This window comes from Triticum urartu, chromosome 2A, assembly GCF_056163025.1.
Source record: "Triticum urartu cultivar PI428250 chromosome 2A, HENAU_Tu73, whole genome shotgun sequence".
Taxonomy (NCBI): Eukaryota; Viridiplantae; Streptophyta; class Magnoliopsida; order Poales; family Poaceae; genus Triticum; species Triticum urartu.
Window position 1 is genome coordinate 750,096,790 of NC_141874.1, and position 27,307 is coordinate 750,124,096.

Sequence of the window (27,307 nt, forward strand, 5' to 3'; positions counted from 1 at the left end):
ACAAAGTGTGCAAGCTCCAGCGATCCATCTATGGACTGGTGCAAGCATCTCGGAGTTGGAATATACGCTTTGATGAGTTGATCAAAGCATATAGTTTTATACAGACTTGCAGTGAAGCCTGTATTTACAAGAAAGTGAGTGGGAGCACTACAGCCTTTCTGATAAGTATATGTGAGTGACATATTGTTGATCGTAAATGATGTAGAATTTTCTGGAAAGCATAAAGGAGTGTTTGAAAGGAGTTTTTCAAAGAAAGACCTCGGTGAAGCTACTTACACATTGAGCATCAAGATCTGTAGAGATAGACCAAGACGCTTGATAAGATTTTTCAATGAGTACATACCTTGACAAGATTTTGAAGTAGTTCAAAATGGAACAGTCAAAGAAGGAGTTCTTGCCTGTGTTGCAAGGTGTGAAGTTGAGTAAGACTCAAACCCCGACCACGGCAGAAAATAGAAAGAGAATGAAAGTCATTCCCTATGCCTCAGTCATAGGTTCTATAAAGTATGCTATGTTGTGTACCAGACCTATTGTGTACCTCACCATAAGTTTGGCAAGAGGGTACAATAGTGATCCAGGAGTGGATCACTAGACAACGGTCAAAATTATCCTTAGTGGAATAATGATATGTTTCTCGATTATGGAATGACAAAAAAGGTTCGTCGTAAAGTGTTACGTCGATGCAAGCTTTGACACTGATCTAATGAGTCTAAGTCTCAATCTGGATATATATTGAAAGTGGGAGCAATTAGCTAAAGTAGCTCTGTGCAGAGCATTGTAGACATAGAAATTTGCAAAATACATACGGATCTGAATATGGCAGACCCGTTGACTATACTTCTCTCACAAGCAAAACATGATCACGCCTAAGTACTCTTTGGGTGTTAATCACATAGCGATGTGAACTAGATTATTGATTCTAGTAAACCCTTTGGGTGTTGGCCACATGGTGATGTGAACTATTGGTGTTAATCACATGGTGATGTTATCAAGATTATTGACTCTAGTGCAAGTGGGAGACTGAAGGAAATATGCCCTAGAGGCAATAATAAAGTTATTATTTATTTCCTTATATCATGATAAATGTTTATTATTCATGCTAGAATTGTATTAACCGGAAACTTAGTACATGTGTGAATACATAGACAAAGCATAAGTGTCCCTAGTATGCCTCTACTTGACTAGCTCGTTTATCAAAGATGGTTATGTTTCCTAACCATAGACATGTGTTGTCATTTGATGAACGAGATCACATCATTAGGAGAATGATGTGATGGACAATACCCATTCGTTAGCTTAGAATTATGATCGTTACAGTTTCATTGCTACTAGTTTCTTCATGACTTATACATGTTCCTCAGACTATGAGATTATGCAACTCCCGAATACCGGAGGAACACCTTGTGTGCTATCAAACGTCACAACGTAACTGGGTGATTATAAAGATGCTCTACAGGTGTATCTGAAGGTGTTAGTTGAGTTGGCATAGATCAAGATTAGGATTTGTCACTCCGTGTATCGGAGAGGTATCTCTGGGACCTCTTGGTAATGCACATCACTATAAGCCTTGCAAGCAATGTGACTAATGAGTTAGCTGCGAGATGATGCATTACGGAACGAGTAAAGAGACTTGCCGGTAATGAGATTGAACTAGGTATGATGATACCGACGATCGAATCTCGGGCAAGTAACATACTGATGTCTACTACACAACCTTCTTCTTGTAGACGTTGTTGGGCCTCCAAGTGCAGAGGTTTGTAGGACAGTAGCAAATTTCCCTCAAGTGGATGACCTAAGGTTTATCAATCCGTGGGAGGCGTAGGATGAAGATGGTCTCTCTCAAGCAACCCTGCAACCAAATAACAAAGAATCTCTTGTGTCCCCAACACACCCAATACAATGGTAAATTATATAGGTGCACTAGTTCGGCGAAGAGATGGTGATACAAGTGCAATATGGATGGTAGATATAGGTTTTTGTAAATTGAAAATATAAAAAAAGCAAGGTAACAAGTGGTAAAAGTGAGCGTAAACGGTATTGCAATGCTTCGAAACAAGGCCTAGGGTTCATACTTTCACTAGTGCAAGTTCTCTCAACAATAATAACATAACTGGATCATATAACTATCCCTCAACATGCAACAAAGAGTCACTCCAAAGTCACTAATAGCGAAGAACAAACGAAGAGATTATTGTAGGGTACGAAACCACCTCAAAGTTATCCTTTCTGATCGATCTATTCAAGAGTCCGTAGTAAAATAACATGAAGCTATTCTTTCCGTTCGATCTATCCTAGAGTTCGTACTAGAATAACACCTTAAGACACAAATCAACCAAAACCCTAATGTCACCTAGATACTCCAATGTCACCTCAAGTATCCGTGGGTATGATTATACGATATGCATCACACAATCTCAGATTCATCTATTCAACCAACACAAAGAACTTCAAAGAGTGCCCCAAAGTTTCTACCGGAGAGTCAAGACGAAAACGTGTGCCAACCCCTATGCATAAGTTCACAAGGTCACTGAACCCGCAAGTTGATCACCAAAACATACATCAAGTAGATCACGTGAATATCCCATTGTCACCACAGATAAGCACATGCAAGACATACATCAACTGTTCTCAAATCCTTAAAGACTCAATCCGATAAGATAACTTCAAAGGGAAAACTCAATCCATTACAAAAGAGTAGAGGGGGAGAAACATCATAAGATCCAACTATAATAGCAAAGCTCGCGATACATAAAGATCGTGCCACATCAAGAACACGAGAGAGAGAGAGAGATCAAATACATAGCTACTGGTACATAACCTCAGCCCCGAGGGTGAACTACTCCTTCCTCGTCATGGAGAGCGCCGGGATGATGAAGATGGCCACCGATGATGGATTCCCCCTCCGGCAGGGTGCCGGAACAGGGTCCCGATTGGTTTTTGGTGGCTATAGAGGCTTGCAGTAGCGGAACTCCCGATCTAGGTCTCTTTCTGGGGGTTTCTGTATTTATAGGAATTTTTGGCGTCGGTCTCACGTCAGGGGGGTCTCCGAGTCATCCACGAGATAGGGGGGCGCGCCCTCCATCCTCGTGGATGGCCCGGGACTCTTCTGGCCCAACTCTTTTACTCCAGGGGCTTCTTTTGGTACATAAAAAATCATCTAAAATTGGCACGTCAATTGGACTCCGTTTGGTATTCCTTTTCGGTAAAACTCAAAAACAAGGAAAAAAACAGAAACTGGCACTGGGCTCTAGGTTAATTGGTTAGTCCCAAAAATCGTATAAAACAGCATATAAATGCATATAAAACATCTAAGATGGATAATATAATAGCATGGAACAATCAAAAATTATAGATACGTTGGAGTCGTATCACATACCGATGACAAAGGCAACAACGTATGTTGTTATGCGGTTTGATCGATAAAGATCTTCGTATAATATGTAGGAGCCAATATGAGCATCCAGGTTCCGCTATTGGTTATTGACCGGAGATGTGTCTTGGTCATGTCTACATAGTTCTCGAACCCGTAGGGTCCGCACGCTTAACGTTCGATGACAATTTGTATTATGAGTTATGTGATTTGATGACCGAAGTTTGTTCGGAGTCCCGGGCTGACGTTCCCGACATGGAGCTCCAAACACGTTGCCCCATTCCACCTTGTTTCCATGCACCGCACCCCAACCCTCTCCCCGCGTCTCCCACCACCTCAACCCATCCGCTACCACAAACGCCTGCCTCGTGCCCTTTTCTATTGGCAAAGAAAACAAGCAATCATCCTCTTCACTCGGTGTTCTCTTTATCCATGCCTCCCACACCCATCGATTCATCACACACCGAGATCTATGCCATGCCGACGTTCTCGACATGGAGCTCTAATCACGTTGCCCCATTCCACCTTGTTTCCATGCACCGCACCCCAACCCCGCGTCTCTCCTACCACCTCAACCCATCCCTCTACAGAGATCCGCTACCACAAGTGCCTGCCACGTGCCCTTTCTATTGGCGAAGAAAACAATCAACCCTCCTTATCCTCTTTGGCCGCCATTCTCTTTCCCCATGCCCCCGACATCCACTGGTTCAGCACACACGGGGCCCTGAACGCCGTTGCCGCCGTTCCTGACATGGAGCTCCAATTGTGCTTCCCCGTCCCATCTTGTTGCCACGCACAACATCCCAACCCTCTCCACGCGGCTCTCCTACCTTCTCGGGTCATCCCTCTACCGAGATATATCCTGCGAGCAGCAAACGGAGTGTAGGGAGACCGGATGTGAGGTTTTGCAAGGGGGCCGCCGTCGAGCGTTGTAAGTGTGGAATTGCAGGAAACGGGATACCTTCTCAGGTCCCGGATGCGTGTTAATATAGATGGGAAGATCCCCCATCGTGGCGTTATAGAGGAGACCGGTCGTTGGTGTACTACACCATACGAAAGGTTCAGAAACGGACGCTAGGTTTAGTTACAAGAAGTCCAACACCCCCCCTTAATCTAAACTTTGGAAAGGTTTAGATTACGCCTAAACTCATAAAGTTGCGGAACAGGTAACGCCTTGGTAAAACCATCTACAATTTGATCTTTGCTAGAGATAAAACGAATATCTAGCAATTTGTTGGCAACCCTCTCACGGACAAAATGAAAATCAATCTCAATGTGTTTGGTGCGGGCATGAAATATTGGATTTGCAGATAAGTATGTAGCACCAAGGTTGTCGCACCACAGACAAGGTCTTTCTTTGAGGGGAACACCAAGTTCTTTGAGTAAGGCCTCCACCCAAATTAGCTCAGTGGTGGCATTAGCCAGAGCTTTATATTCTGCTTCAGTACTAGATCGAGATACTGTTGCTTGCTTGCGAGCACTCCAAGAAATGAGGTTAGGACCAAAAAATATAGCAAAACCACCTGTAGAGCGTCGGTCATCAAGACATCCTGCCCAATCTGCATCAGAGAAGGCACTAAGAAGAATAGAAGGGGCCTTTTCAAATGTGAGGCCAACTGACAAGGTACCCTTAACATATCTCAAAATTCTTTTGGCTACTGTCCAATGAGTTGTTGTAGGTGCATGAAGAAATTAACAAACTTTATTGACTGAAAAGATAGATCAGGCCGTGTGAGGGTTAAATATTGCAAAGCACCAATAATACTTCTATAGTGTGTAGTATCATCAGGACCAAGAGGTGTGCCATCTGTAAGTGACAATTTTTCTGAAGAAGATAATGGTGTAGGACATGGTGTACAATTATTCATGCCCACTCTATTAAGCGAGTCAGCGGCATGTTTTTCTTGTGTTAAGACCAATGTACCATGAACTTTCTTAACTTCCATGCCCAAAAAGAAGTGAAGATCACCTATATCTTTGAGAGAAAAATCTTGGCTTAAATCTTTTAGTAGAGTAGAGATTGCCTGGTCTGAGGAACTGGTCACAATAATATCATCCACATATATCAACATAAAAATAGTGGTGCCTGACTTGTTGTAGAGAAACAAGGATGTATCTGCTTTGGATGATATAAAGCCAAGACTGTGAAGTTTAGAGCTAAGCCGAGAGTACCATGCACGAGGAGCTTGTTTTAAACCATAGAGAGCTTTTTCAAGTCTGCAAACATGATGTGGAGCTCGAGGATCTTCAAAACCAGGAGGTTGTTCCATATAGACTTCCTCTTCCAGAACACCATGTAAGAACGTGTTCTTCACGTCTAGTTGTCGTAAGCTCCAACCACGAGAGATTGAAATAGCCAACACAAGACGTATAGTAGCTGCTTTGACAATAGGACTAAAAGTTTCCTCAGAGTCAATACCATAACGTTCTTTGAAACCTTTTGCAACAAGGCGGGCTTTATACCTGTCAACTACCATCTGACTTTTTATTGATGCGGTAGACCCATTTGCAATCAATCAAGTTCTTGTTAGAACTAGGGGGTACAAGGTGCCAAGTTTTGTTATGCATAAGTGCCTGATATTCTTCTTTCATAGTATGATGCCAATTTTTATCATGAATTGCCTCAGAAAGATTTTGTGGTACTCCTGTAACAGTAAGCATTCCATAACGAACAGTACCATTGGTAAAAATTCTTGGTTGGCGTATACCTTTTTTGTAGACGGGTGCGAGCAGCAATAGGAAGATCTTGTGTAGCAACAAGAGGCGTTGCAGGGCTCGGTGGCGCAGAAGATCCTGTTGGGCTGCTGTTGTCAGACACTGAATCAGATCGGCTTGGAGCAAGGGATCCGGGTGTAGCAGTGTGGCCACCACATGATGTAGAAGATCCGGAGGAGGGAGAACCCTGAGGTGTCCTGTCTGATGACATGGAGACACTTGATTCGCGCGCAGAGGAACACATGGGCGAGCGGGACGCAGTCGGCGCATTGGATGCCGGGTGACGCGACGTGGCATCGCTAGACACACCAGTCTGCTGCAGGGAGAATGTTTGCTCCTGATCTGAGGCAGAATCCAGAGCAGAATCATCATGAGGATCGTCAGGAGGCTGAAAAATGCTAGATGCACCCAACTCTTGGTCAATTTCTGAGTTTGTTTGATCATTTCCTGTATTTTCCTCACTGGTTTCTTCTGTATTTGTATGAGCGGATGCCTCAGACATTGTGACCTGTGGATGGTTAGCAACAATAGGAACAACAAACATGTGGTCATTATTAGTGTGCACCCCCTCATTATCGGATTGTCGGTGTACTAAAGTAGGGGTACCCTTAGTACCCCGAACTTGTGCACGGGCAGTCGCAGCGTCCCGCGGCAAGGCCTGCCAGGTCACCGCCAAGATCCTCCGTGGTCCCTCTGAAGACCATTCAAGAACGAAGTGCTCAAGACAAGACCCCGGCAAGAGGAGCTTGCCGGGAAGAAGTCAAGACCCCGGCAAGAGGAGCTTGTCGGGAAGGCCATCAGAAGCGTCCCAAGGCCCCGGCAAGAGGCGCTTGCCGGGAAGGCCGTCCAAGGCATTCCAAGGAACTTGCCGCGGCGCGCTACGCGCCCCGACAAGGCCCGGTGAGCAACAAGCTCCCGGAAGCGACAAGTCGACGGCCGCGGCAAGGCGCTTGCCGCGGCAAGCCCCCACTCCACGCCCGCGCTCCAGCACATCCACCCACGTGTCGCTCTGGGGCCCCTCCCAAGCGCACGTGGCAGGAAGCTGTGCAGCTAGGGGCGTGCGGTGGCACGCAGGCGCTGACAAGACAACCATCGTGGCAAGACGGTGGCGTCCCTAGCGGTCCCTTTCGGTGCTGTCTAGGCGACACAGACGGGCATTTAATGCCCTTGTCCCCTGCCGTCAGGGTTAGGTATGATAACACTGTAGCGGGTAGCTGTGCCTACTACAACACCTAGCTGTGCCTACCCACGGCACCCTTTCCACTTTTGCCCTCCGTTGCCCTATGTCGGTAACCCCTTGAGCATATAAAAGGAGGCCCGGGGCAACGTAGAGGGGGTCGGCCATTTTGAGAGCCTCGGGGAGCAATCCCACACACTCACACTCGATCTCGCTCCCGAGCTAGAAATCAATACCAATCCACAAAGCAGGAGTAGGGTTTTACGCATCCTTGCGGCCCGAACCTGGGTAAATCGCTCGCGTGCTTCGCCTCGATTTACTCTTCGCACGACCAGCCGCCCGCGTGCTTCGCCTCGATCTGCTCTTTGCGCAGCCTCCGCCCCCCGCCGAACCAAAAGGGACCCGGTCCGCCGGTCCCATAGGTGCCCGTGGATCAGAAACCCCCGGCATCTCTGGCGCGCCAGGTAGGGGGCGTCGAAGTTGTGTGAATCAGATCCGGCGTCCTTGCGGGCTAGATCTTCATCTTCTTCATCATCTTCATCAACATGCCGCCGAAGAAGAAAGTTTCGGAGGCAGCTGCTCCGTCCGCGCCGAGCCACCCACCGCCGGAGCAAGCGGATGGTGGGGCAGGCGCCGGCGGAGGAACATGCGTCGACGAGGGAACTCGCGGTGCTGCCAGGTCCCAGGGCAAGGCTGCGCTGCCCGTCGGCGGCGTAGCCGGCTCCCACAACGACCGGGCGCACTCCAAGACCTCGGCGTCCGTGCATGCACCGCGCCCATCTCAGGAGGCGCGGGACCGGCAGCGTCATGGTACTCACGGTACCATGCGCTCGCTGGATCAAGATCGAGCTGGTGGATCCCGGAGCACCCAGGACCACCATGCGCGTCAACAAGCCGGCGCGAGCGAGACGCGGTCGCCTGGACGAGATATTGCTCCTTCTAACATAGTTAGAAGTCCGAGCTTATCCCGCTCCTCGCACCGTTCGCTACCGCCGCCCGCCACCGCAGCCGAAGCTCTGGTGCGAGCTCAGCTGCTCCTAGACTACCTTCCAGCGCCGGACAAGATCGACGACTGGAGGGCCACTATCCAGAGTCTCATCGGCTTCGCCAACGGCGACACTCCTCGGCAGCCAAGCGCATCGCGGCCGCAGCGAGTCAGCCAGGTACGAGCCGGTGGTGACGACAAGACCGGTGGGGGTGCAACCTCTGTGCATTCCCCACCCCGAAGGCCAAGATCACCGACCCGCCGGATCCACCTCGACAGCGACTCCACCGCGTCGTCGGATCCGCGAGCTCGTCGCGATCAACGCCAGGTTCTTCAAGAACGACAGCAAGAAGACGCTCGCACTCGCATCGAGCGTCGAAGAGAAGCGCGACGTCGGTCAGACCAGCGCGCTGGGCCCTCTGTTGACATGCATGCGCCAGGGGAACCAGGCGACTTGCCATACCCGGTAGGTTGCCCTGCGTTCACTCCTGAGCTGCGGCAAGTCCAGTGGCCCAGTACGAAGAACTTCAAGCCCGACGTACCAGAGAAGTACGACGGCAAGTTGCATCCGTCGGAGTTCCTCAGCATCTACACCATCGTGGTGCAGGCTGCTGGGGGACGGGACGACAAGATCCTTGCCAACTACTTCCCGCTGGTGCTTAAGCCCAACGTCAGATCCTGGCTTATGCACTTGCCGGACAACTCCGTATCCTCCTGGGCTGACCTGTGCCACCAGTTTGTTGGCGCCTTCACAGGCGGCCACAAACCTCATGGCCAAGAGAGCGATCTTCATCTGCTCGTCCAGAAGGAAGGAGAGCCCCTGCGCCAGTACATCCAGAGGTTCAGCCGTGTACACCACAACATCCCAAATATCCACCCTGCCGCGGTAATCAGCGCGTTCCATCAGAACGTGCGTAACCGCAGGATGCGGGAGGAGTTGGCGATGAGCAAGATTCGGGACGTCAGCGAGCTTTATGCCCTAGCCGACAGGTGTGCACGCGCTGAGGAGGGGAGGAAATTCCCCGGAGAAAGCACTGGAGCAGGAGGATCTGACAGTGAGGATGCCGCCTCGGCGAAGAGAAGCCGGCGGCGCAACAACAGGAAGAAGCAGAACAATGAGGTGCTGGTCGTTGAGCAGTCCGGCAATGAAGGTGACGCCACGAAGGCCACAGTAGGTAGCTCCGGGAAGGAAGTTGCCGCGTGCACCAACTGTCAGGCTGTGGCGATCGCCGACAAGCGGGACGGCTCCGGCAAGCAATACTGTAAGATTCACCGCACCAAGGGCCATGACCTCCAGAGCTGCAAGAAGGTCGAGCAGCTCGTCCAACAACAGAGGGCTGAGTACGAGCGGCGCGACAGGGAGAGAGCCCAAGGGGGTGCCGAGAAGCCTGGCCAGAAGCGCACCGGCCAGGAAGGACGCCGCGGCAAGGCCAAGCAGCGGCAAGGAGACAGACCTCCCCACGGTCGCGACAACGACGAAGACGACGGGGAGGATGAAGACATGGATGACGTTGAGACCAGTGAGCAGGAGTTTCAGAAAGCCACAGAGGTCTTGTGCGTTGACGGGGGTGCTTCCCTGCATACCTCGCACCGCCAACTCAAACAGTGGGTGCGGGAAGTCAATGCAGCGGAACCACCCATCGAATCGCGCAAGCTTCTGAAGTGGTCCAGCACGCCTATCATCTTTGACATTGAGGACCACCCTGATCGCACAACCGCGGTCGGGTGTCTGCCGATGTTGGTTTCACCAACTATCCGCAACCTCAAGGTCACCAAGATGCTAGTTGACGGCGGGGCCGGCTTAAACCTGATCTCCTCCGCTGTGCTCCGAAAACTCCAGATCCCTGACGGCGAGCTCGAAGAGACCGGCACATTCCAAGGAATCAATCCGGGAAGGAGCAAGCCGAAAGGGAAGGTCACGCTGCCGGTAACATTTGGCAGCGAGTTAAACTTCAGGACTGAGAGGGTCACGTTCGACGTTGCTGATATCACGTTGCCTTACAATGGGATACTTGGCCGTCCAGCACTCGCCAAGTTCATGGCGGCCTCTCACTACGCGTATAACGTGCTGAAGATGCCAGGCCCGATAAGCGTCATTTCTGTCCCTGGCGATAAGAAGGACGCTCTTATCTGTGCCGACAAGATCTACCGGGAAGCAGCAGCCACGGCAGACCGCGATCCACTTGCCGCTGAAGCTCCCGGGACCAAGAAGACCAAGTCCGGCAAGAGTTCTGGTGCCTACTCCGGCAGGCGCACCTCTTCGAAGTGCTGCGCTGCCGTCGAGGACGCGCCATCGAGCTCCACCGGCAAGAAGACCAAGTCCGGCAAGAGTTCTGGTGCCTACTCCGGCAAGCGCACCTTTTCGGAGTGCTGTGCTGCCGTCGAGGACGCACCATCGAGCTCCACCGGCAAGAAGACCCAGTCTGGCAAAAGCTCTGATGCCCACTCCGGCAAGCGCGCCTCTTCGGAGTGCTGCGCTGTCGTCGAGGACGCACCATCGAGCTCCACCGGCAAGCACAAGAAGACGATGGCAGCTCCGCCAGAGACGAAGAAGGTGTCCGCCAAGGAGGATGGCACTGGTGGTACCTTCACCATCAGTGCCACGCTTGACCCTAAATAGGAAAGCGCGCTCGTTGCTTTCCTGCGGGCGAATGTCGACGTATTTGCATGGCAACCGTTTGACATCCCCGGTGTTCCCAGGAAAGTGATTGAGCACCACCTTGCCGTTTGTCCTCATGCGCGGCCCGTCAAGCAGAAAGTCCGGAAGTAGGCAGTGGAGCGCCAAGAATTCATTGCGGAGGAAATCAAGAAACTGGAAGCAGCAGGCCTTGTCAGAGGAGTGCTCCATCCCACGTGGCTGGCCAATCCTGTAGTCGTGCGCAAGGCAAACGGGAAATGGAGGCTTTGCATCGATTTCACCGATGTTAACAAAGCTTGTCCCAAAGACCCATTTCCTTTGCCGCGCATTGACCAGATTGTTGACTCCACAGCTGGATGTGATTTGCTTTCGTTTCTTGATGCATACTCCGGGTATCACCAGATCTTCATGGCAGAGGAGGATGAAGAGAAAAACCGCATTTATTACTCCATGTGGCACGTACTGCTTTGTACGGATGCCTTTCGGATTAAAAAATGCTGGTTCAACATTTGCAAGAGTAGTCCATATTGCTCTTGAGCCACAAATACACAGAAATGTGGAAGCCTACATGGATGATATAGTGGTCAAGAGCAAGGACAGAGCAACCCTGATCCAAGACTTGGATGAGACTTTTGCAAATCTGCGCAAGATCAGCCTCAAGCTCAACCCAGAGAAGTGTGTGTTTGGAGTTCCCTCCGGCAAGCTTCTCGGGTTCTTCGTGTCTCAGCGGGGGATTGAAGCCAATCCCGACAAGATCAAGGCCATTGAGCAGATTGAAGCATCGAAGCGCGTCAAGGATGTACAGAAACTTGCCGGTTGCGTGGCTGCTCTCAGCAGGTTCATCTCTCGATCTGCTGAGCGCGCCCTGCCATTTTTCAAATCATTGAAAAAGGCAGGTCCAATGAAATGGACTCCGGAAGCGGGGGCTGCGCTGCAAGACCTGAAGAGATACCTGTCCTCCCCTCCAATACTTGTCGCACCTAAACCGCAAGAGAAGTTGCTGCTGTACATAGCGGCAACCAATCAAGTGGTTAGTGCTGCGTTAGTGGCAGAGAGGGAGGCGGATGATGAGCCAGCAACCGCGGCAAGCGCATCCAGCGACAAGCAGGGGGCTTCCCCGACAAGCTCTGGTCCCGACAAAGATGAACCCGCGCTGATACACGAGGAGATACGGAAGAAAATGGTGCAGCGCCCAGTTTACTTTGTCAGTTCCCTCTTGCAGGGGGCTAGGTCAAGGTACTCTGGTGTGCAGAAACTACTTTTCGGCCTTCTCATGGCCTCGAGAAAGCTGCGCCATTACTTCCAAGCACATGAGATCACAGTGGTCACTCGCTTTCCGCTGAAGAGGATACTGCAGAATCCAGAAGCGACAGGCAGGATTGCTGAGTGGGCACTGGAACTGTCAAGCTTTGGTCTCCAGTTTGAAAGCACTTCAACTATCCAGAGCAGAGCATTGGCAGAATTCATAGCGGAATGGACGCCAACTCCGGATGAAGAAATTCCGGAGACGAGCATCCCCGACAAAGAAGCTAGCAAAGAGTGGCTGATGTACTTTGATGGTGCCTTTTCGCTGCAAGGCGCCGGCGCTGGTGTGCTGCTTGTCGCACCCACCGGTGAGCACCTCAAGTACTTAGTCCAGATGCACTTTCCCAAGGAGCAAGCGACAAATAATACTGCAGAGTATGAAGGCTTGCTTGCCGGTCCCGGATCGCGGCAGACCTTGGGATCAAAAAGCTCATTGTCAGGGGTGACTCACAGCTTGTCGTCCGCCAAGTAAACAAGAATTATCAGAGTCCGTTGATGGAAGCTTACGTCGACGAAGTGAGAAAGCTAGAAGAGCGCTTTGACGGCCTACAAATGGAGCACGTTCCGAGATCTCAGAACGCCCTCGCTGATGGCCTGTCAAAGTGCGCCGCACTTAAGCTACCTGTGGAACCAGGGACCTTTGTGCTCAAGCTGACTCAACTGTCCGTAACACCATCAGCTGGACAAAGCAAGAAGAGGAAGTTGATTCCTGGTGACTAACTGCCGGCAGAGCTTCCCGAAGCCGCCGCCAAGAAGGTCCCCAGGATCAACACCGAAGGCGCTGAGGAGCAGTCTGCTCCGGCAAGTCCTAGGGCTTGTTCCGTTGAAGCAGAAGCTCCCGGCAAGCTTGTCGTGGAATGTCACGCTCCGGCAGAGACACAGCTTCTCGCCGTAGAAGCGGATATTCCCGCAGCAATCTCCAAGATCAACGCCAAGAGCGCCGGGGAGCCAGATGCTCCGGCAAGCCCTAGGGTTTGTTCCGTTGAAGCTGAAGCTCCCGGCAAGCTTGTCGCGGAACGTCAAGCTCCGGCAGAGACACAGCTTCTCGCCGTAGAAGCGGATGTTCCCGCGGCAGCAGAGTTGCCTTTAGTCCTTGTTGTCGAGCCACAGGCTCCAACGTGGGCGCAGCAGATTGTCCGTTTCCTTCAGACAGGAGAACTTCCCGAAGAGCAAGAAGAAGCCGAAAGAGTAGCCCGGCAGTCAAGTATGTACCAGTTTGTCGACAAGACACTGTACAGAAGAAGACTCAACGGTGTGAAATTGAGGTGTATTCCCCGGGAAGACGGACAAAAGCTGTTGGCAGAGATACACGGAGGCATATGTGGTCACCACATTGGCGCGAGAGCACTTGTCGGCAAAGCATTCTGGCAAGGATTCTTCTGGCCAACAGCCCTCCAGGATGCAACTGCACAAGTAACCAAGTGTGAAGCATGCCAGTTCCATTCCAAGCAGATACACCAGCCAGCTCAAGCTCTCCAGATGATCCCTTTATCCTGGCCATTTTCGGTCTGGGGGCTCGACATCCTCGGCCCCTTCCCCCGAGCTGTCGGGGGCTTTGAGTACTTGTACGTCGCAATCGACAAGTTCACAAAGTGGCCGGAAGTGGAACCAGTGAGGAAGGTGACCGCACAGTCAGCCGTCAAGTTCTTCAGGTCGATTGTTTGCCGCTTCGGGATCCCTAACCGGATAATCACCGACAACGGCACACAATTTACGAGCCACGCCTTCATGCAGTACGTCCAAGATCTCGGCACCAAGGTCTGCTTCGCTTCTGTTGCTCACCCAAGGAGCAACGGTCAAGCGGAGAGGGCGAACGCCGAGGTACTGCGCGGGCTCAAGACTAGAACTTTCGACAGGCTGCACAAGCGCGGAAGAAACTGGATCGAGGAGCTACCGGTGGTTCTTTGGTCGATCAGAAAGACGCCAAATCGAGCCACTGGACAGACACCCTTTGCTCTAGTCTATGGAGCAGAGGCAGTTACCCCCACGGAACTCGTATACGGGTCACCTCGAGTGCTCGCTTATGATGAGCTTGAGCAAGAGCGGCTGCGGCAAGATGACGCACTGCTCCTTGAGGAAGATCGTCTCCAGGCTGCTGTGCGAGCTGCTCGCTACCAGCAAGCTCTGCGCCGCTACCATAGCTGCAGAGTCAATGCCAGGAGTCTCGAGGAAGGCGACCTTGTTCTTCGGCGCGTTCAGTCGGCCAAGAATTCCAACAAGTTGACGCCGAAGTGGGAAGGCCCTTACCGGGTGAAACGAATCACAAGGCCTGGCGCTGTCCGCCTTGAGACCGAAGATGGCATTCCAGTGAACAACTCCTGGAACATCGAGCATCTTCGTAAGTTTTACCCGTAAGGCGCGGTTGTCGGACCCCGTCCGGCAACCACCTTTCTGTACGAGTCTTGCCGCTGTTGCATGTAATCCTCTGTACAGAGCCAGGCGCAGACCCTGAGCACCAGAAAATGAAGCGCTGCATACCCCGGGGGTTTTAGCATGCATGCTAGGTTGAGTCTCGTCCTTGGTTAGGGTCGATAGTCCCTAACAGCGACTAACCCCTAACTTAGAGGTCGAGTGTCCGTCCCTTTGCTTTTCCTTCGTTTGCAGGGCTCGCACGTCTTGGCCAGACCACCTGGAGACGAAAAGGAGAAGAAGGGCGCGCCGGCACCTGGGCCCCGGCAAGAACGCCGAGGGCTGCGAATGCCAAGGTGTCACCCCCGGCAAGCCATAGTTGCCGGGGGCTGCAATATCAGATAAGTCTTTCATCCCTCTTCATGCATCCTCCTATGGACTGGGGAATGTGAAACCGCGTTTCTTCCCAAAAACTCCGTGCTCCCCCGACTCTAGGCCCTGGAGCGCGTTCCCGGGGCCAAGTTTGGTCGTAGTCGCGGCAGCGAAGGGATGAAACGAGGAGGCCGCGCCCACCTCGTTCCCGCCTCCGTCAAAGGCGTGAGAAAGGTCGAGCGGCGTGGGAAGGCGGCAGGGCCTGTTGCCGGGAATGTCTGTCCGAGGGATACTAAGGATTTGCTCCTTGGCGTGGGTTCAACCCGCGAGGCAAATAACCCGGCAAACATCCCCTTTTCATTAAAGAACATCCCATACAGGTACAGTCCATAGAGGATGAAAAACATGAAGAGAGGATTACAAGTTCTAGATACAACTAAGGCCCGAGGGCTTACAATTAAAAAGATAAGGTGCCCGTAATCCCTCTCCTGTCCCTCTCTTCAGGAGGTAGGTCAAGGAGGCGAAAGGGGGAAAGGGGCGCCAAGGCGAGCTACGGGTGCCAGAAGACACCAAGAGAACATCCCGGGGGCCAGACGGTGATGGCGACGCCGGGAGAAGGGTGCGAAGGAGGGGCGGCAGGATGTCAGCGCACTGTCGAGGGCACCACGCCCTCGTACTCCGACCTGACGGCCTTGTCGTCAGCCCTCCTCCCCTTCCGCGGCCTCCCTACGCCAGCCGCCCAAGGAGACGCCCCCGGGGAGTTCAAGAAGCCGGCAGCGCGGATGATGGGGTCGCCGGTGCCGCACGAGACGGCGCCAGACACCTAGTCGGAGCCGCCATCCTGCCGCCCGCCACCCTCACCATCACTGCGGGCGAACGTCTTCCACCCTCGATCGAGATACATCACACTAGGGGCTGGGAACACCACGCGGACTCGCGTGCCGCTGATCCCACAGCCCCTCATGTGTAATCTCAGAGTTTCGGGCGGGTCCGACTCCATCGCGCTCGCGAACGGAGCTGGAAGCCGGAGGCGACGACGAGGCGCCCGGTGCAGCTTGACGAAGAACTCGCAAGGGTTGTCCCCTATATGGACCGCTGCGGGGGGAGGAGCCGCCGGCGGGGCCGAAGCTGGCGCGTCACCCCGTCCGCCTCTTCCCCGAGCGCCTCGACCTCGTCCTCGACCTCGTCCACGACCTCGCCCCCTCCCTCTTCCCCTTATGGCTGGCTCTGCCACCACGAGCGAGGAAGAGCGGAGGGTGCGCTGCCTGGCGGCGACCCTCGCCGCCACCGATGAAGGCCCAGGATTCCCTTTCTCCATGGCGGATGAGAGAAAGGGGAGCAGAAGCTGAAGAAAGGAGGAGACGAGCTCGTGCAGGCTTCGGTGCTCCCTTCCCGCTCCTTATAAAGGAGCGAAGTGGGAGCCCAGCCGCCCCGCTCAACGAATCAAGGCACAGGAAGAGCAGGGAGGCGGGCCGACCCGTCACCTCCGCTCACAACGGCCCAGATTCCCGCTCCCACCGTCCGCGATCCCAAGTGCATGGGAGCCGCGTGGCGGGGATGCAGAACTGAGGCGACGGATGGGGCGGCCTCGCCCTACCCCGTAATCTCGGGGAGTGGGCGCTTCGAAAACCGCGCACCGGTCCCGTCCAGTAAATGCGCCACGCCCCCACGCCTACCTCCATTTGGAGAAGAGGGCGTGGACCGTCCCCCTTCATCATGGCTTGACGCATGCTCGTGGGGCTTAGCCGCGCGCATGCGCCGCCCACGTCACCCACGACGCCGCGTTTGACGCATGCCGTTCCGGGCGTGCGCGATAGAAGCGGAGAGATATACGACGTGACCCAGGCCGCGCGTGCCCGTGCACTGTTTTGGGCCTGACCCAACAGCGCTCGGCACCGTGTCTGGCCCAGGCCCGGGGGCTCCTGTCGGTGTACTAAAGTAGGGGTACCCTTAGTACCCCGAACTTGTGCACGGGCAGTCGCAGCGTCCCGCGGCAAGGCCTGCCAGGTCACCGCCAAGATCCTCCGTGGTCCCTCTGAAGACCATTCAAGAACGAAGTGCTCAAGACAAGACCCCGGCAAGAGGAGCTTGCCGGGAAGAAGTCAAGACCCCAGCAAGAGGAGCTTGTCGGGAAGGCCATCAGAAGCGTCCCAAGGCCCCGGCAAGAGGCGCTTGCCGGGAAGGCCATCCAAGGCATTCCAAGGAACTTGCCGCGGCGCGCTACGCGCCCCGACAAGGCCCGGTGAGCGACAAGCTCCCGGAAGCGACAAGTCGACGGCCGCGGCAAGGCGCTTGCCGCGGCAAGCCCCCACTCCACGCCCGCGCTCCAGCACATCCACCCACGTGTCGCTCTGGGGCCCCTCCCAAGCGCACGTGGCAGGAAGCTGTGCAGCTAGGGGCGTGCGGTGGCACGCAGGCGCTGACAAGACAACCATCGTGGCAAGACGGTGGCGTCCCTAGCGGTCCCTTTCGGTGCTGTCTAGGCGACACAGACGGGCATTTAATGCCCTTGTCCCCTGCCGTCAGGGTTAGGTATGATAACACTGTAGCGGGTAGCTGTGCCTACTACAACACCTAGCTGTGCCTACCCACGGCACCCTTTCCACTTTTGCCCTCCGTTGCCCTATGTCGGTAACCCCTTGAGCATATAAAAGGAGGCCCGGGGCAACGTAGAGGGGGGTCGGCCATTTTGAGAGCCTCGGGGAGCAATCCCACACACTCACGCTCGATCTCGCTCCCGAGCTAGAAATCAATACCAATCCACAAAGCAGGAGTAGGGTTTTACGCATCCTTGCGGCCCGAACCTGGGTAAATCGCTCGCGTGCTTCGCCTCGATTTACTCTTCGCACGACCAGCCGCCCGCGTGCTTCGCCTCGATCTGCTCTTTGCGCAGCCTCCGCCCCCCGCCGAACCAAAAGGGACCCGGTCCGCCAGTCCCATAGGTGCCCGTGGATCAGAAACCCCCGGCACGGATGGACTGTTATGAGGTAATAAAAGGATTTCCTCACGAAGACGTGAACCAGCATTAGGATGAAGAAGAGCAAAGGGAAAAACATTCTCATCAAACACAACATCACATGAGATGTAGACACGACCACTGGATATATCAAGACATTTGACCCCTTTATGCGAGGACTGTAGCCTAAGAAAACACATCGCTTGGAGCGAAACGAGAGTTTTTGTTTGTTATAAGGGCGAAGGTTTGGCCAACATGCACACCAAACACACGAAGAGATTCATAGTTGGGTTTGACATGGAGTAGTACTTCCGTAGGACTCATGTGATTGAGTATCTTGGTAGGGAGCAAATTAATGAGATATGTGGCGGTGAGAAAGGCTTCATCCCAAAATTTAAGAGGCATTCATGCATGAGAAAGTAAGGCAAGGCCAACCTCAACAATGTGTCGATGTTTATGTTCAGCTGAACCATTTTGTTGATGGGCGTGAGGACAAGACACATGATGTGTAATGCCAACTTTTTTGGAAGAAGGCATTGAGTTTTTCGTATTCACCACCCCAATCAGTTTGCATGGTAATTATTTTTCGACCAAATTTTCGTTCAACAAGTTGTTGGAAATTAAGAAAGACCTGATAAACATCAGAACGCTTCTTAAGCAAATATATCCAAGTAAATTTGCTAAAATCATCAATAAAGCTCACATAATATAAGTGTTTCCCAACAGAAGCTGGAGCAGGACCCCATACATCAGAGAATATTTGTTCCAATGGAATAGTAGACACACTAGTAGAGATGGGATAGGGAAACTAATGGCTTTTAGCTTGCTGACATGGATCGCATACATAAGGATTTATTTGTGGATCATAAGGGAGTTTATTCTTCCGAAGTACTTGTTGAACAATAAAATAGGATGGATGCCCTAGACGATTATGCCATATGGATGAAGTGGGTTTGATGGTGATGAAGGCACACTTGGGAGACCTCGTGAAGAAGGGCATAATCGGGTAGAGACCACCATGGCAAGGACCTTTAAACAGTCTGTCCCTCGTGACCTGATCCTTGATCAAAAATAAGAAAGGATGAATTTCAAGAAATATATTGTTGTCTAAGGCAAGTTGATGAGAAGATAAAAGATTTTTTGGATGCACTAGGAACATGCAAAATATTGTTAAGAGAAAGAGAATTATGAGGGGTGTGCAAAGTAGAATGACCAACACGTGTCATTGTCATACCATTTCCATTTGCCGTATGGACTTGATCACGTCCACTGTAATTTTCCTGAGTGGTCAATTTGTGTAATTCTCCGGTGACGTGATTTGTTGCTCCTGTAGCAACATACCAGTTTGTATCCACTTCAAGATGTGCACCCTTGTCATCCGAGTGAGAGTCATCATCATCACCATTGTCAGAATACCTCCACCAACAATCACGTGATGGGTGCCCATATATTTTGCATATCTGACATGTAATATCCTGGCGAGGAGAAGGTATGCGACCATGGCCACGACCACGACCATGACCACCTCTCTGTGGATTACGACCATGTGTTGGATGTGTCTGCTGCGGACGACCACGGTATTGCCCATATCCACCACGAGATTTTTGCCGATAATTATTATTGAAGGAACGTCCTCGTGTAGCAGCATTAGCGGAAGACTGAAAACCCCCAACGGTTTGATCTGACTCGGCAAGCATTTGTTGCCTGTAATCATATGCCGTAAGCTGTGCACAAACATCAGCAAGAGTGGTGGTAGGAACAGTGTTAATAGAGGCAACCACAGAGTTATATTCTCCATCAAGACCACCAAGGATATACTCCTTCAGTTCATCATCATCAATTAGCCGACCAGCTGCAACAAGTTCTGAAGCAAAACTTTTCATCAAAGCAATATATTTATCTGCAGGCATATCACGCTTCTTTGTATTCACAAGTTTTCCACGCAACATATTGATGCGTGCCTTGGATTGTGAGGCAAACGAGGCTTCAATTGCAGCCCAGATTTCAGCAGCATGTTCTAACGCAAAAAATTGAGCAAGAACATCCTTACTTATTGATTTTGTGAGATAGCTCACGACTTGTTGATCCCTCTCAATCCAGGTTTCGTAGGCCGGATTCGACACAGTGGTCCTCGTGCTTTCAGCCTCAACCTCCAATGTTCTTGCAGGTGCTGAATCGGAACCATCAAGTAGCCCCATGACTCGAGCACTGCGAAAGGCAGGAAGAACCTGCATCATCCAGTAGATGTGATTTTCCCGAGAGAGTTTCTCCGAGGGAGGAGATCCCAGAAGCGCCGCCAGTGTTGAAGAGGAGGTCACCATGGGGAAGGAGGGAGGGAATCGATCAATGATCTTGACCAGCGATCAGGTTTTTGGTGTGTGTGTTTGGCTAGATCAGATCGCTAGACCTCGGAAGAGGTGGCTCTGATTCCATGTGGAATTGCAGGAAACGGGATACCTTCTCAGGTCCTGGTTGCGTGTTGATATAGATGGGAAGAGCCCCCATTATGGCGTTACAGAGGAGACTGATCGTTGGTGTACTACACCATACGAAAGGTTCAGAAACGGACGCTAGATTCAGTTACAAGAAGTCCAATAGTAAGTTGCCCCCACACAGTGAGGCTGGTCGTAGTGGGAGTAACATAGGTAGTAACATAGATGCCACATAAGCAAAAATGGTGAGGTGGCAAGTAGTTAATGAGGAGAGAGGCAAATAGAGTAACATAATATGTTACCATCACATAGCGGTTTCCAATGCAAAATGAGTCTACAAAGTAATAAATGAAGACACCTATGTTACCACACATATGACACTACCCACTATAGAGGTAGTAACATAGAGTAGTAACATATGTATGTTACTACTCTAAGTTACTCCCCACTATGACTAGCGCGAGAGGGCTTCGGGAGTGCTATGCGATGACCACTGGGTGCTATAAGGGCGGCACTGCACTGTGTTGCAGTGGCAACATAGGGCAAATAGCAAACAGTTAGAAAATGTTTGGGACGCCGACAAGTTTCGACACGAGTCATGTTCCCAAGCCTCGGGTCACAGTGAGCCATCTAGGGCGTCCGTTACACATGGATCCAATGTCGGAGGCGACCGATTCAATGAGCGCTTCAGCTAGTCAACGCCTAGCGCCGTCAATTTTTAAAATCAAGTTACTCTGCTAACAACATTTCTTATCCTCAACTAAAAAAATGGCAGATTACATTAATTTTCACATCATTTCAGGCGGAGACCTTGGCAGGAGCTTGCGGAGCTGTGGCGAGAAATGACCGGAGTAATTTTATCGCAGCGGCAACATGGCCTATGGTTCATGTAGCATCAGTGGTTTCGGCAGAGATAAAGGCTATTCGGTATGGCCTTATTCTAGCTTCAAATATCGGGTGCTCCAATTTAATCATTGAATCAGATAGTTTAAATGCATTGGAGGCAGTTTCAGACCTTGATGCTTACATGGGTCCCGATGTGCCAATCATCACCGAGACTAGTCTATTGGCGATGGACTTTTCAAATGTCAGCTTTGTTCATTGCGGAAGGGAAGCCAATCTTTTTGCTGATTGTTTAGCAAAGCATTGCTTTAGTCTTGGTTTATCTCAATTTTGGGACTCCAATCCCCCTGACTTTATTCTTCCACATATTGTAAATGACATGGCTATTATATGAGGAATAAAGTTATTTTTGTTCAAAAAAAATGGCAGATTATTTTTTAAAAATTGCTGAGTTGCATGCACACTTGTCACGCACATACATACTGTCAAAGACAGGAAACGTAAAATTTGTGTTTGTCAAAGACATTTCGCTCAAAGTAAGGAAGAAACTGAAATTTGTGCTTGTTGGGTTTATGCCACTGTTGAGTGCTGAGCTACTGAAATGGACATTACAGTTGCTCAACATTAGCAAAGGATACAAGATGGTTTTCATTATCCCACACGCTGCAACAACAAAAATTCCATTCCAATGTTATTTCATTAACATAATGCTGCATTATTCTAACAGCTTATTGTCACACCAATTCATCAACTCTTAGGTTTTCCGTGTACTAGATAATAATAATAAATGAGCTGGTGTCCTAGATAATTCAAACTTGCTGGAACCGCCTCGCCTAAAAATGAATTGATGCAACTGCTAATGTTGGTGCATTAGCGTTTACATAAACGCTAAATTTAAACATTAGAAAAAATAGAGCAAACCCCACAATAGAAAGCCTGTATACTACATTCTCGCTTACTACTTGCACTTGCATTCAACGTACATCCAAGTTCAGAATACCACCGCTGAAACAATACTTTTGAAAATTATCTTCAGCGAGGACGAGCCAACCATGTTGTCCCTAAGTTGCTGGGCTATTGTTTCTTGCTCATTTTTGGTCCATGGAAACAAGCCTCCTACCAGATTAGGCAGTGCGTCCATTGCCTCGCAATCCTTGCATGGCTCATCATCTTCTTTCAAAATAACAGTTTTCAAGTTTGGTACTCGATCCATCACCTCACGTACAAATAACATATGTTGCTCCATGAGGGGACTAAAGTTGGTCACAAGAAGCTCTCTGAGTTTCCACTTGTTACAGCTTGTGAACCCAGCCACCTTCCAAGAAGGTTTCACTCTTTGAATGCCAACGCGCTCCCAATATAGTACCAGACATGGATGTTCAAACACCTGTATCCAAGAACCAAGACCTAATAATTACATAAAGTACATATAGTAGCTAGTATTCCCAGGAGATTCTATTCTGAAATCTATCAAGCGATGATATCAATAACCAGGAAGGAAATACATAAATCTATTCAACTAACAATCGAGAGAAAGGAATAAGTAAAATTAGTACCTCAATATCAAATATCTCAACACTTGGAGCAGCTTCAAGGAGATTTATTGTCCATAACAGGTCAAACTCAACATATATGCCATGAATAGACAGCTTCCTTAGGTTGCTGAATGCGGCCCGGAGTTGCTTGCTTTCCGGTAGGATCCAAAGCTGGTCAACAGACAAATCAAGGAAGAAATCAACGAAACATTCCTAGCAATAATAAAGGTAAGCAAATATCTTGATCAAGACATGAAACAGCAAAAAAATAAAAAAGAGCATACGTTCCTAATTAACCCTGTAACTTCAAAATTCCCAGTGATGAAATTAGAAGCACGTCGCACAATCTATACTGAAATAGTACGAAATTACCTTTTCTCCTTGGAAATTTAAGGTCAGGGTATGAATTTCTGTGGCACCATCTAAAAGCTGGCTTAAACTAAACCCCGAGTGCTCAAGGTCTGCACCACACACAAGGAATAACTCCTTAAGGGACGGGACATAACCAAAATGCAAGGGGGGCTCACAGTGCATCCACGCCTCCCAACTGAGCAGCTCTAGTTTGGGAAGGCAGAGCACCTCAAGCCTGATCGGTCGACCGACTGCTGTCCCAAATCGGTCGCGTTGCCAGGCCCACGATTGCTCGTACCTGAACCGTCGCAGCAGGTGTTTCCTATTCGGCGCTTCGAGCAACGGTTAACTCGAGAGCTATTTCTCGCCTTAAGCGAGATGTAAGCTGCTAATAGCGACTCACGCAGGCAACTGAACCGGCCTCCTTGCGAACACTAAAATGGTAATAATAAGCGAATAAAAAGGTGGCTCGCAGGTATTTGATACCTGCGGTGCTAGCTATATTTCCACTGGTTTTTCTCAGTTTCTCAGTTTTACTGTTTTTCTCTTCTTTTTTTCTTTTTTGCTTCATCTATATTCGGCTTTCTCCGGGCTTTTTTTTTCCTTTTTTGTCTGTTTCTTTTTCGTTTGGTTTTCTTATTTCTTCTCCCGTTTTTTGTGTTTTTCTTTAGGTTTTTATTTCTGTTTTTCATTTTTTTAGGATTTTTATTCTTACTATTTTTCTTCTATTTATCTTTCAATTTTTTGTTTCTTTCTTGGTTTCCAACGTGTTTTGTTATTCTTTGTCTCTTTATTGATTTTTATTGTTTTCTCATTCTTTTGTTTCATTGGTTTTATTTTTCCAACATTTGTTTCTTTGGTTTTCTTTTTTGGGTTTCTTTTTCATTTTTCATTTTTTTGCTTTTTTTTTTCATTCTACACTTTTTGTATACGTCAAGAATATTTTCAAATACATGTTTTAACATTTTTTAAATATGTGTTTAACATTTTATGAATACATGGTCAACATTGTTTCAACATTTTTCAAATGATTGATTAATATTTTTCAAATACTTTTCTAACATTTTCCAAATACAAGATTAGAATTACTAATTCTTTTTCTTTTCTTTATTTTCGTTTTCATTCTACATTTTTCGTATACATCAAGAACATTTTTTGAATACAATCTTAACATTTATCAAATACGAGCTTAATTTTTTTAATACATGGTCAACATTTCTCTATACACATTTTTTATATTTTTTCAAATGATTGATTAAAAAAATTCAAATGTTTGTTTAACATTTTTCAAATACAAGATTACTCCCTCTGTCCCATAATATAAGAGCATTTTTGAAAAAAGCTATTATATTATGGGAAGGAGGGAGTAGAATTTTTTTAATACATGATCAGCATGTTTTCTATACACATTTTCAACATTTTTGAAGTACAAGATTAATAACACATGGTCAACATTTTTCTATGCACAAGTAACATTTTTTAAATGCTTGATTAAGATTCTTCAAATGCAATATTTATGGTTTTTTAATACCTGGTCAACATTTTTTCAGTACACATTTAATTTTTTCCAAATGCTTGATGAGCGTTTTTCAAATACATGTTCAATATTTTATTTAAAATGCTTGAGAAACATTCTTATATACATTATCAAAAAAATCATCAGTTTTTAATACATGATCAACAATTTTCCTATACACGTTCACCATTTTTCCCAATGCTTAATTAACTTTTTTTGTTCACGATATATATATTCTGGACTAATTACTAAATGTTTGGTGGATTGCCAAGGATCCGAACGACTGAGCGTTCCACCTCGATCGCTTGAGTCGACTGGATCGAGCGTGGCGCCTCGATCGCTCGAGTCGTGTTATCTCTACCCTATCCCTTGATTCATCTGATTTTTTCCACGACAAAAAGAAAGGAGCCTCAAATGGGACTCGATCTAGCTGACGAGCGATCCTTCGGGAGCCTCGCAACGATCACTTGCAGGTGAGCTGAGAGTGGGCCAAGTGGTGCGCTCTCAGCCGCCGCCACGTGTCATGCTCTGGACACTCCCTTCAGATTTTTTTTGCACGTGTATTCGGCTTTTTAAACGATTTTTTTCGGGTATTTTCCACTCTTTGGTTTTGCATCGGTCTTCCTTAGCTTTTGTACCCAAAAAATTTGAAAAAAATCACAAAAAAACGTGATTTTGTTTTTGTTTTTATTTCGCGAGATGCACGGTTTTGCTTATGGGAGAGGCATAGACATGCCTCTCGGAAACGGGAAAAAAAGCGTTTTCTGTTTTTTCCCTTCCGCGAGAGGTATGGTTTTTCTTCTGTGAGAGGCACGGTTTTTTTTACCGTAAACAGTTCGAGAACCACCTACTGTGAAATAAATAATATAATAAGATAGAGTATTTGCATAGTTTAGAGCATCTCTAGCAGACCCCGTATATCGCCGACCTGCAAAACTCAATGAGATCCTCCTGAAGCTGAAAGTGAGTGTTTGCATTTTCAATCTCCTTGTAGGTCTGAAGAAAAGCTCTAATGCGGTTAGGGTCTCTAGCTGGTTTGACACAGCTACCCACATTGTCGTAGAAGAACTCCAAGTTCATGCCTCTTTCATCTTTGATAATCATATTGTGAAGAATAACACAGCATGTCATGATGTTTTTAAGTATCGCTTTGTCCCAAAAACGAGTAGGACCACGAACAATGGCAAACCTAGATTGCAAAACCCCGAATGCTCTTTCAATTTTTTTTCGGGCTGCCTCTTGTACCCTTGCGAATTCACATTGTTTTCTAGTTTGGGGGTGTTTGATGCTCTTGACAAATGTGCACCAAGGAGGGTATATACCATCTGCAAAGATAGTACCCCTTCGTGTATTCATGCCCATTGATAGTGTAGTTGCAAGCAGGAGCATCACCACTAGCAAGCATAGCAAACAAATGAGACCGTTGCAACACATTGATATCACTGAGAGTACCCGGCATACCAAAAAAGCAATGCCAAATCCATAAATCCTCGGATGCTACGGCCTCTAGCACAATTGTTGCATCACGAGACTTGCCATAATACATTCCCTGCCATGCTTTTGGGCATTTTTTCCAAGTCCAATGCATACAATCTATGCTTCCTAGCATGCCAGGCCAACCTCTTCTATCATTAGATGCCATCAATTTTTTTGTGTCTTCCTTGTTGGGTGCCCGAAGATATTCAGGATCAAAGACACGGATGATCACTTTGGCAAACCTACGCACTGACTGAATTGTAGTATCTTCACCAATGCGAAGGTACTCATCGGCATAGTCAGCCGAAATGCCGTATGCAATTACCCGCATAGCTGCTGAGATTTTTTGATATGCACTAAATCCCTTCAAGCCCACGGCATTTCTTCTTTGAGTAAAATACTGACAATTGGCCTCGCAAGCTTGAACAATTTTCACAAAGAGGGATCGGCGCATTCGGTACCTTCTCCGGAAGAGGTGCGGCGGATATGTTGGATTCTCCGCGAAGTAGTCTTGCATCAACATCTCGTTCCAAAGATGGCAATTTCGAGTGCAAAGACGACCGACGGTCGATCCTCGCTGCCTCTTTTGGTTCTCATCTTCGTGCTCCTTGACGACAAGGGCCGTCACCAACGTCTGTTGGCGGTAGTTGACAAGTAACGTCTCAACATCCGAATCGTCCGAATTAGATGAATCGTCGAGCAAAAACTTCTCGCACGGGCTCAATTCCATCTAAAATCACAAATACGCGTGCCGCGTTAAGCAGCTATGCATACCGCTCGGCACAAGCACAAGTACAAACTCACCGACTGCTCGGAGGCGGTGGATCCCGAGGCGGCGACAGCGACTAGGGGCGGTGGATCCCAGGCGGCGACGGCGACTAGGGCCGGCTCGGGGGCGGTGGATCCCGTGCGACGACAGTGACTAGGGGCGGTTCGGATCGGCGGATCCGGGGAGCCAATGCAGTGGCTTGGTGGATCAGGGTAGGGGCGCCCCTGCGGCGTGATTCCGCCCGCAGATTTGGCCGGAATCGCCGGCGGTGGATGGGCAGAACCAATGGCGGGCGGTGACGGAAGGGGGTGGGGAAAGGGCGCGGGCTGAAATGTCCCTCCCACCAACCGCTTTCCTGGGATACAGGGCACCGTAGGGGCGAGGCGGAAACCTGTGTCTTCGCGGGTTGGGGATGGGATTTTGCCGTGCCCCTCAAAAAAATTACGGGTCGGACGCGTTTGTAGGGTCTGGCCGGGCAGCATTTTCCACGCTGACCCGTATTTTGGCGGTTATTTTGC

At 49.5% G+C, this 27,307-nt stretch overlaps 1 protein-coding gene and 1 pseudogene across 1 annotated transcript; both read right to left on the reverse strand.

The window, feature by feature from the left end:
• Window positions 1–19,595: 19,595 nt before the first annotated feature.
• LOC125541901 (small nucleolar RNA Z247) lies at window positions 19,596–19,711 on the reverse strand (annotated as a pseudogene).
• A 2,422-nt stretch (window positions 19,712–22,133) lies between these two features.
• LOC147987723 (uncharacterized) lies at window positions 22,134–26,750 on the reverse strand. Its single transcript, XM_087542481.1, has 4 exons — window positions 26,482–26,750; window positions 23,050–23,350; window positions 22,699–22,848; window positions 22,134–22,529 (listed from the first exon to the last, which is right to left on the reverse strand). Exons 1-4 carry the CDS (start codon window positions 26,748–26,750, stop codon window positions 22,134–22,136), a joined length of 1,116 nt encoding a protein of 371 aa, XP_087398607.1.
• Window positions 26,751–27,307: the final 557 nt, after the last annotated feature.

Excerpts from the sequence above, each read along its gene's own strand:
- LOC147987723 (XM_087542481.1), bottom strand. The coding sequence starts at position 26,750 with ATGGAATTGAGCCCGTGCGAGAAGTTTTTGCTCGACGATTCATCTAAT. Across the intron at positions 23,351-26,481 it reads CCGCACCTCTTCCGGAGAAG|GAAACACCTGCTGCGACGGT; the intron begins GTACCGAATGCG and ends AGCGCCGAATAG. Across the intron at positions 22,530-22,698 it reads TTGAGATATTTGATATTGAG|GTGTTTGAACATCCATGTCT; the intron begins GTACTAATTTTA and ends TCTTGGATACAG.